Raw genomic sequence first — 11,337 nt, 5'->3', positions numbered from 1 at the left:
GGCTCCTTCTTCGCCGCCGCGTCCCCGGCCCCCTTCTCGACATCCGGGTTTTTGCGGTCTTGAACTACATTTCCCACAGCCCCTGAGCTGCTTTTGAAAAGCAGGTTTGATCTTTGGTTCATCTCTGATTCTCTTCTGAGGTCCTCTCGGTCGTCGCGCTCCGACTGGTAACCTGAGTCTGGGCACGGCGGGCACTCACGGTGAGGAAGCCCCCACCCTCTGGCGCACGCAGGGCGTGTGGAGCCTGGAGCTCAGGCCTGTGTAGGCGTGTATAAGAGTGTGTGAGCGTTTGTGGCAGTAACGAGGCGGGGTGTGTGTGCGGTGATAAGGCCGTGACTGGTGCAAGATGCGGGACCCTTTGGGTGACTGTGATCTACTGTGATGTTGAGGTAGGTGACACTGTGGGGCTTGAGACTGCCCTTCAGAAGACGATGCTGTTGTTACCTAGTGTGGTGGAAGAGGCTTTTATTTTATTATTATTTTTTTTTCTGCAGTACGCGGGCCTCTCACTGCTGTGGCCTCTCCCATTGTGGAGCACAGGCTCTGGACGCGCAGGCCCAGCGGCCATGGCTCACGGGCCCAGCTGCTCCGCGGCATGTGGGATCTTCCCGGACCTGGGCACGAACCTATGTCCCCTGCATCGGCAGGCGGACTCTCAACCACTGCGCCACCAGGGAAGCCCTGGACGAGGATTTTAATTCTGTGACCAGGTGGGAGTTTGGTTGTGTCACGGGGTAGAACTTCATTTCTGCAGTTCTGGTTTAACTTCGGGACTGAGGCGATCTGTTGAAGATCTCCCTGAGAGAGTATCTGTGCTTGTCAAGACGACGATACCTTTATTAACCGGAGTTGCCCTGAATCACGGCCTGAGCTGCTTTTGTCAGCACCTCCACCTCCAGTGCCCAGACTCCAGTGCTTAACACAAAAGTGGGTATCAGTGGAGTGAGTGTTGCTTGCCTAGGGGCCAATTTTAGGTTCTATTGTTTCTTAGTATCTGTATCCTTTTATCACTGCTTTCTCTTTTCTCCCACTTTATAGCCAGGACACCAGCTGCAGAGAAATGGTCACAAAAAGGGGAGTCAGATATTTGAGTGGTGGGATAAAGGTTATATACAAGCAAGAAAGCACAAACCTGTGTTTGGAATGAGTTTTGGAGCTGGGAGTGTCCCTTAGGCAGAGTCCTAGAAAGACCTGTAGAGACCCTAGGAGTAGGAATCCTTTCTCAGAGGATCTCCTTTGGGAGCTGAGGTCAAGTTCCATGTTTCAGAACCACATCATTTCCAAAGCTGTCTCCCCAGGAAACTTGCTGTTAACTTAGAGAAAGTTTCAGCTCTGGTTATCAGTGACCCTGGCCTTTCCCTTTGATACTAAGAAAGGTTAGTAGTACTCCCATCTCCCCTTTACTTGCATCTGAGTATGCGCGTGGTAGATGACTGAGCTTGGGTGGTGTTGAAGAATTTCTTCCAGTTTAGCCAGTTCATGCTCTAAGAAAGGTCTGGTGTCTCATGAGTCCTTACTCCCCTTCTCTTCACCCTTCCCCTGCAGTGCAGCTCTCTGAAAGAAGAGCCCTGGGGAAAGGAAAATGTTACGGAGCATATCTGAAAACCAAGCTCAAGGTCAGGGATTTTGTTGTTGCTGTTATTCTCTTTTAGTTTTTCAGAAAAGGAAAGTATTTGCTCTCCTTCTCCTGAAATGGCTAGGTTACAATTAGGCAGGGCCTTGTGATGTACTTTGACTAATAAAATGTGGTGGAAGTGAGACTTTCAAGATAAAACCTTAGGAGGTCTTGCAGCTTTTGCACTTTCCCTCTTCCTGCCTTGAGACCACCAGGTACTAAAGGCTAAGACTAGCTTGCTTGAAGACAAAAGATCACTTGGAGACAGAGGCCAAGCTAACAGCAACAACTGCCAGATGTTTCATTGAGACCATGTGGTCCAGCCAGCCCCCACCAAGCCACCGGCTGGCTGCTGTCACATGAGTGAGATCAGCGGAAGCACCACTCAGCCTAGCCAAGCCCAAATTGCCAATCCCCGGAATGATGAGCTAATTAATGGTTCTGTTTTAAGCCACAAACTTTTGGGGGTGGTTACATAGCAATAGATAACTGAAACTGCTGTTTAAACTTCTAGACATTTTCTGTCACCCTATACTGATATAATTGTATTGGTCAACCTGCTTTGTTAAGTGATTTCTCTACTGATGTTATACCTTGAAGATATTCCATATCCTAAATTGTCTACAACTTTGCGTTTGTGTATCTAAGTGTTCTATTACATGGTTATTTTATAATTTATTTAACCAATAACTTTCCCGAGCAACTCCTTCTTCTGTCCAACTCCCATGTCTTCACCAACTTTACATTCCCTTCCAGGACCTTAAGGGGAACATGGGTTCCTGTCATTTCAGGGGTATGTAGACTCAAGAATATGGCATTGACTTCTGCTGAGTGTGTTTAAGTGACTCACCCCACTCAGAAGAATTTGTTCAATATAGGTGTGATATAGGACCAATGTACATTTATTTAACTAATAAACTGTGTCTCCCTGATTACAATATCTCTTTTCCATTTTCCAATTCAGAATCTGCATTCTGGAGCCATCTTAACTTTCATCACTGTGACTCATTGGGGAATGTGACTCTTTAGGGTGCTTAGCTATTTGAAGGATTGGTATGATTCCTGGAGATGGAAATGGGCATCTCTGCTGTGTTGTTTCAAAAGTATCATCCTCCTAATACTTCAGGTTACTTTTTCAGCTTCCTTTTCTGCCTTATGACAAATGGAATGGTCTGAATTAACCACATCAGGCCTAAATCCCATTTCTTCTCCTATGTGCAGGTTTTATTATTAATTAATTAATTGATTTCCAAGGCAAATGTGGTTTCCTTGTTAGTTTCTAAGGCTAATGGAGAGGTTGACCAGCAAATCTGAGCCTAGGTGAGGGGCAACCAGTAAGAGGAATTCACTGTGTATAAAATGTTAGGAGTCAAGATTTAGGACCTTTAAGGTAGTATTTGAGTCACTCATTTGAAAGGCTTCATGTCTATGAAGAAAGTTCAGGCCTCTTAAGACAGAATTCAAACAACTACAACAATACACTCCATGTATTATATTCATATCTCCTATCATTTCTTTTGTTCTCAAAGAGGGAGGGATTAGCTCTATTATTTTTTTCTGATTATAAAATTCGTAGATTCTTAATTCAGAAATTTGAAGAATACAGAAAAGCTTAAAGTAAAGCTTATCTAGAAACAGCTTATTTGTTCCAAATCATCTCACCTATTTCTCTGTGAATTAACACATGGATATAGCCATATAGGATTTTGAAATTCAAAACAGAATTATACTGTAATACTGTTTTGTCATCTATCTTCTTCATCTAACCTAATATAGTGAACAACTTTTCATGTCATCAAATGACAAACTGTGTCATAATTTTTTGAGTATGCTGTTTGGATATACTATAACTTGTGTGTGTGTGTGTGTGTGTGTGTGTGTGTGTGGTACGTGGGCCTCTCACTGTTGTGGCCTCTCCCATTGCTGAGCACAGGCTCCGGACGCACAGGCTCAGCAGCCATGGCTCACGGGCCTATCCGCTCTGCGGCATGTGGGATCTTCCCGGACTGGGGCACGAACCCGTGTCCCCTGCATCGGCAGGTGGACTCGCAACAACTGCGCCACCAGGGAAGCCCTCTTTTTTTTTTTTGTACTATAACTTTTTAAACTGTTTCCCTATTGTAGGATATTTAAGTTCTTTCCAGCTTTTCCTCATTATTATACAGTGTTTTACTGCACACTCCTTTTTGTGCACATGTGTAATTATATCTTTTTGACAGTCTCAGAAATATTATTGACAATGAGGCTTTCATACTTAAAACCTGCTTATACATCTTTATCAATTGCCCTGCTTAAATTTTCACCAATATACAACACAGTATGAGCATGTCTAGTCTACTAATATAGGGCATCGTCAGTCTTTTAAATCTACCAATCTAGTGGAAATTGTTTGTTTAAATAAATTATGCATGCTCAGGTTTCACTCAATGTAATAAAATCTGGGCTTCTGGACAAAAGTCAGAATTGAAAGAGAACTGGTTTTGTAGTTAAAGAAATGTGGACTTAAAACATAGATCTGGCATTTATTTAACAGGAATGATTTCTTTTTTTTTTTAAATTTAAAAAAATGTTTAAATTTTTGGTTGTTTCAAGTCTTAGTTGTGGCCCGCGGGATCTTTCGTTGTGGTTCGTGGGCTCTTCGTTGCAGCGTGCAGTCTTCTGTCTAGTTGTGGTGCTCAGTAGTTGCAGTGCGCGGGTGCTCTAGTTGTGGTGCATGGGCTCCAGAGCACGTGAGCTCAGTAGTAGTGTGCGGGGGTCTCTAGTTGTGGCAGGCGGGCTCAGTAGTTGTGGCACGCAGGCTTAGTTGCCCCATAGCATGTGGGATTGACCAGGGATCCCCAACCAGGGATCGAACCTGCATACCCTGCATTGGAAGGAGGATTCTTAACCACTGGACCACCAGGGTAGTCCCAGGAATGATTTCTTTTCCTTTTTTTAAATAAGACTTTTGCACAATATAGAGCCCAGACCTTAAAATCCTAGTCTGGTGATTTGTTTTATAAGCCCATACAACCACCATTTGATAAAGATAAAGAAACTTTTCAACATCTCAGAAGGCTCCCTTCATTTTCTCTTCCCAATCAGTATACCTCAAAGTTAACATTATTTTGATGTCTATTACAGTAGATTCGTTTTGTCTGGTTTTTCAACTTTGTATAAGTGGAATCATACAGTATGTTCTTTTGTGTCTGGCCTCTTTTACTCAATATAGCATCTATAATAGCATGACTCTACATATGTGATATGTAGACCAAATATACACAGAAACAGATACAAACGAGTGCATGTAAAACTGGCAAAATGTGAAGAAGTACTGTGTATTATATCAATATAAATATCCTGGTCATGATTTTTTTTTTTTTTTACAGGAAGTTAACATTGAGGTAAACTGGGTGAAGTTTATGTGGGATGTCTCTATATTACTTCTTACAACTGCATATAAATCTACAATGATCTCAAAATAAAAAGTTAAAATATAAGTACATAGCTGGGACAAGCAGTTTGCCTTTTGGAAAAAAATAAAATTATATCCATACCTCACATCCTGTCACAAGAATAAACTCTAAATAAATCAGGGAGGTAACGTAAAAATATGAAACCATATAAGTCCTAGAAGAAAGCATCGATAAATTCCAGTTTAACCTCCGGTAAGGAAGAACTTTCTCATTATGACTCAGAAAATAGATGCAGTAAAAGAAAATATTGAAAATTTTGAAATATTCAAAGATTTGACTACAATTAAGAACACATAAAATCAAAAGACAACTTACAAATAAATATCTTTATCACAGATAAAGGCCTAATACTCGTGTATTAGTTTAATAGGACTGCCATAAACAGAATACCACAGACTGGGTAGCTTAAACAACGGAAATTAATTTTCTCACAGTTCTGGAGGATAGAGGGCCAAGATCAACAAGTTGGCAGCTCTGGTTTCTCCTGAGGTATCTTCTTGGCTTGCAGATGGCTACCTTCTCACTGTGTCCTCATATGGCCTTTTCTCCTACACACCCATCTGTGGTGTGTCTCTCTATATGTCCTAATCTCCTCTTATAAGGACACTAGTTAGATTGGATTAGGGCCTACCCTATCAGCCTCATTTTAACTTAATTACCTCCTTAAAGACCCTATCTCCAAATACAGTCACTTTCTAAAGTACTGGGAATTAGGAATTCAACATTTGATTCAGCTTAAAGTTCTGATTCTTCACATCAGCTGAACTTTTACCTGCAATGGCGTCTCTCTTTCTGGAGCTGGTTTACTCACTGCTTTCTCTACCATTCAGGGCTATCTCCTTTTTTCCAATGAGGAAATCACATCTGGCTTAGCGATATAAAGTGCTATATATAGAAAAAGGTGTGGGACTTGGGTCTGTGGTGGTGATGTCAATCAAGGAAGAGGAAGAGAAGGGCCAGAGGAAGATAAGGTCACCTTAGGTGTCAAGATAATGAAGCCTCAGTAAAAACAAAATGCAGTTATTTCTTTCCAGTTATACAAATGTCAGATCAGTTCTTCAAAGGCTCTCCAGAGATTTCCTCCAGAAGGAAAATACTTCCAGCAGGCAGATTATAAACAATCAGGGGAAATACTCTTTACTGGCAAAACCAGACTCCAACATCACATCCTTGTGGTTACATCCCTTCGAGCAGAGTTCAGGCACTTACTTTCCACCTGGGAGAACTTGATGGACATCTTCAGAAGCAACAGTCCTGCAAATGACAAAAACACTCCAACTCTACAGAGCCTAGTCCCATATGACCCTGGGAAAAAAGGGAGGGTGGACCAGACACAAGAGCTAGGCAGCATATACAAGGAATTTATCTCTCATGGTTCAGCTTTCTGAGTCCAGCAAGGATATACTAGTTTAATAAATTCCAGAACTTCCTCACAATGAGATAACTTACATAAATTTAAACTTAAGTATAATTTCTTTATAAGAACAATGTATTGATTTTAGAATATATGCTTTAAGGAATTTTGTTAAAGGGAACTTCTTCAAAAATAGGTGAAAAAACCTCACTGTTGTAAGTCTTTAGGTTAGATTTACAGCTCAGTGTATTCTAAACACAGTCGAATATGAATGATTTATGTTTCCTTCCAACAAACGTGGTTTCTAAGCATGCCTGTGGGTGTTCTGCCTAGAGAAGAAGAGCTAAGAGGCTCACAGCTTGATCTTGCTGCTTTGTTTTTTGTTTTCTTGATGGGGGATTTATTTCACTTCTGAAATATTAGCCATAATTCCCTGTATCCTGTGAGAAAATCACCTTGCTCCATTAGTTTCCTTCTGGACCCAATATCAAGAGATTCAAAACTATAAACTTGACTAGAAAAAATTCATTTATACCCAGAATTCCTGTGGATTCACAATAATTAGGACATGGGATCAGGATACAGAGCAGAAGATATAGAGTTGGAAAATGGTAGAATCTAATAGTTAAACAGTTAAAGGCTGAGGGCTTTGGAATTTAAATTCTGCTTCTATCTCTCAGGAACTCTGACATTTCACAGGTTATTTCAGCTCTTGGTGCCTCACTTGACAAATCGGTTTACTGGGAATTATAAGGATACCTCCCTCACAGGGTTCTCACGAGGATTAAATGAGACAATATATGTAAAATACTTAGACTAGTGTGCGCACACGTGTGTGTTTGTGTGTGTGGGGGATTAAGAGAGATTTTTAAGGAATTGGCTCATAAGGTTGTGAGAGAGAGATTTTAAGGAATCAGCTCATGAGATTGTGGAGACTTGTTAAATCCAAAATCTGCAGGCTAGGCCAGCAGGTTGAACACCCAGGGAACAACTGCAGTTCAAATCCGAAAGCTCTCTGCTGGCAGAGTTCCTTCTTGCTTTGGGAGAGGTCAGTCTTTGTTCTGTTGAGACCTTTAATTCGATGAGGCCCATCCACATTATAGAGGGTAATCTGCTCTACTTAAAGTTCACTGATTTAAATGTTAATCTCATCTAAAAAACATCGTCACAGAAATATCCAGAATGATGTTTGACCGAATATCTGGGTATTGTGCCCAGCCAAACTGACACATAAAATTAGCCATCATAAATCTACCCCGTGACAACCTGGCCTGTATACGCATATCTTTAAGCCATACTTAATCTCGGAATAAAGACAATAACAAGGTCATACTTCCACCTAATACCATAGAAATATCTTGCAGGTAACCAAAAAACACATTAATCCTCTGCCCAGAAGAGGCTGCAAAGTCCTCGGTTGATATTTACTCTTCTCTTTGATATCTCATAACTTAAATATTATGATGTAAAGCTAATAATACTTAAATACAATGATAAAAGGTCAGTACATCTTATGTTACAATGACAAAGGGATAAAAAAGGGAAGAAAACAAAGATATCTACTATACACACATACACAAATACAACAAAATAAGGAAGAAATGCTGATGACAACTACAGTCCTCATTTCTGAAACTGATCACACAGTTGTAGTTGGCATTTATAACTACCTTCTTCTCCTACCCATTCCATATTCCCTTCATCCTCTACCCATTCCATATTCCCTTCACCCTCAGCAAGTACCTTGGCCTGTCATGGTTCTTTACTTGGTGGAGTGACCCAAATATTCATTCCTGAAGAATGTGGCCCGTCAATCGTCTTGCCTGAATAGTGTTGTAGTTTTCCATTTATTTTAATCACAGGGCCTGTTAATACTAAGAGATACTGGAAAGGCTCCCCTGTACTTGAGACATACTTTTCCTCACCTCCCTTGTGGAGTAGCAATCCAACTTCCTCTTAAGGAGGGTTAAGGAGCCCATAATGGCTGGGTAGCAGTCTTTAACTTCCAGTTCAATAGACTCATTGTGTCTCCTGGTGGAAGCATCCCTCCGTGTGGAACTAAGACCTCTGGGCAGCAGAATACAAGTTGTGGGGACAGAAAGCAAAAATTTTACTATTGGGTTGCTAGGGGTAATAGTGAGTGGTGTCCCTCCCATTACTTGATTCCTGGCCTTGTGAATACTGGCCATGGGAGGAACAGCACCAAATATTGGACACTGATCCAGAGCATATACAGCCTTCAGGAGAACCTTGCCTCAGCCCTGCAAGATACTGCCACCTAGCTGGCATTGTAACTGAGTCTTCAAAACATCATTCCATTGTTCTTTCAAGCCAGCTGCTTCAAGATGGTGGGGAACATGGTAAGACCAGTGAATTCCTTGGGGATGGTACCATTGCTGCACTTATTTGTTGTGACATGAGTTTCTTGATCAGAAGCAATGCTGTGTGGAATGCCATGACAGTGGATAAGGCATTCTGCAAGTCCACAGATGGCAGTTTTGGCAGAAGCATTATGTGCAATAAAGGCAAGTCTGTATCCAGAGTGTCTCCTCCAGTGAGAACAAAATGCTGCCCCTTCCATGATGGAAACAGTCTAGTGTAATCAACCTGCCACCAGGGAATGGTGCCATATTGGGGACTCAATGTTGGTCTCCTCTGCTGATTGGGCATTTGGCAGTGGCTATAGCCAGGTCAGCCTTGGTGAATGGAAGACCATGTTGCTGCACCCATGCCTAACCTCCGTCACTGCCACCATGGCCACTTTGTTCATGAGCCCATTGGGTGATGACAAGGATGACTGAGGAAAGAAACTGGTATCCACAAAATGGGTCATTCTATCCACTTTATTGAAATCCTCCTCTGCTGAGATTTCTCTCTGGGGAGCATTCACATGGGACACAAATATCTTCATTTTTACCATTCAGAGAGGTCCATACCTCTTTCCCAGACTTCCTTGTCACCAATTTTCCAATCATGTTCCTTCCAAGTCCCTTACTATCCAGCCAAATCATTGGCCACAGCCCATGAATCCATATATAATTGCACATCTGACCATTTCTCCTTCCAACAAAAATAAGTAACCAGGTGCACTGCTCGAAATTCTGCCCAGTAGGAGGATTACATGTGCCGTCAGGGTGTGCTTGGCCTGATCAACATACCACTTTCATTTCATGATGGATTGCTGCTGTGCACACCCAACTTAATGGCTTGGTGGGTCAGATTACAACCAGTTCATGATGGGCAGCTCAGATCGTGTGTTAACTTAGTGGCCCATGGTTAAGTGTTCAGTCACTACTAAGGCCCAGTAACAGGCCAAAAGCTGTTTCGCCAAAGGAAAGTAGTTAATTGCAGAGGATGGCAGGGCTCTGATTCAAAACCCTAAGGCCCTGTGCTGTGATTCACCTATAGGGTCCTGCCAAAGGCCCCAGACAGCATCCCTGTCTGCTACTGATACCTTAAGCACCATTGGGTCTGCTGGGGTATATGGCCCAAGTGGCAAAGCAGCTTGCACAGTAGTCTGGACCTGTTGCAGAGTAACAGAGCCTTCTCTTGTTCTGGGCCCTACTCAAAACTAGCAGCTTTTCAGGTCACTCAGTAAAGGGATGGAAGTAACACATCCAAATGAGGAATATGTTGCCTCCAAGATCCAGAGGCTTCCTAGGCTTTGCGCCTTTTTTTTGGTTATGGTAGGGGCCAGATAAGGATAAGAACAACTTATCCTTCACCTTAGAAGGGATATCTGACATGCCCCACACCACTGGGTCTCTAGGAATTTCACTGAGGTAGAAGGCCCCTGAGTTTTTGTTGGATTTATTTTCTACCCTCTGACACACAAATAAATGTCTTACCAGTAAGTCTGGAGTAGTTGCCACTTCTTGCTACTAGGTCCAATCAGCATATTGCCATCAATGAAATGGACCAGCGTGACATCTTGTGGAAGGGAAAGGTAATTGAGATCCCTATGAACTAAATTATGACATAGGGCTGGAGAGTTGAAATAGCCCTGAGGTAGAACACTGAAGATGTAATGCTGGCCTTGCCAGCTGAAAGCAAACTGCTTCTGGTTGTCTTTATTAACAGGGATGGAGAGGAAAACAAAATTGCCAGATCAATGGTTGCATACCAGGTACCAGCGAATGTGCTAATTCCCTCAAGGAATGAAACCACATTTGGTACAGCGGCTGCAATTGGAGTCACTACCTGGTTTAGCTTATGATAATCCATTGTCATTCTCCAGTATCCATCTGTCTTCTGCATAGGCCAAATAAGCAAGTTTAATGTGGATGTGGTGGGAATCACCACCTTTGCATCTTTCAAGCCCTTAATAGTGGCACTAATCTCTGCAATGCAGTGTTTCTTTTGGTTTACTATTTTTATAGGTAGAGGCAATTCTGGTAGCTTCCATTTGTCCTTTCCCACCATAATAGCCCTCACTCAACAGGGCAGAGAGCCAGTGAGGGGATTCTTACAGTTCCTGAGTATGTCTATCTCAATTATCCATTCTAGATCTTGGGGGAAAATCCACAGGATGGGTTCAGGGTCCACTGTGAGATGGACTTGAGCTAAAACTTCATTGATTACCTGATTTCCATAAGCGCCTCCTCTGACTGGTGGACAACAATGATGTTTTGGGTCTCCTGAAATTAGTGTCAATTCAGAGCCATCGTCCAGTAATCCCTGAAATGTCTGATTATTTCCATTTCCTCAACATACAGTTAACCTGATAAAGGCTGTAGGTTCTTTTGGGAAAGCTTAGGGGAAAAATGAACAGTATACATTTTTGCCAGTGGAGCAGCGTCTCTCGTTAAAGGGGTTCTACGTTTGCACACTGGGTCAAGTCTGGGAATTGAGCAGCCATGACTCTCTTTTTATTATTCAAGTTAAACTTTTGTTCTCTTGACCTAGAACTCTTC

At 42.2% G+C, this 11,337-nt stretch overlaps 1 protein-coding gene across 2 annotated transcripts in view; it reads left to right on the top strand.

The window, feature by feature from the left end:
* The first annotated feature begins 24 nt into the window (after nt 1–24).
* The window catches only part of LOC131744965 (zinc finger protein 260), a 141,461-nt gene continuing 130,148 nt past the window's right edge, over nt 25–11,337 (top strand). Inside the window, exons 1-2 of one of the 2 annotated variants that reach the window (XR_010837750.1) lie at nt 25–200; nt 495–582. Coding sequence is in view for 1 of the 2 variants with exons in the window: in XM_067019116.1 (XP_066875217.1) it covers nt 382–389; nt 495–710 (224 nt within the window). In the remaining variant the exon portion in view is untranslated. The other variant, XM_067019116.1, reaches the window with a different exon arrangement.

This window comes from Kogia breviceps, chromosome 18, assembly GCF_026419965.1.
Source record: "Kogia breviceps isolate mKogBre1 chromosome 18, mKogBre1 haplotype 1, whole genome shotgun sequence".
Classification (NCBI taxonomy): domain Eukaryota; kingdom Metazoa; phylum Chordata; class Mammalia; order Artiodactyla; family Physeteridae; genus Kogia; species Kogia breviceps.
This window is presented reverse-complemented; position numbering and strand designations above follow the sequence as displayed.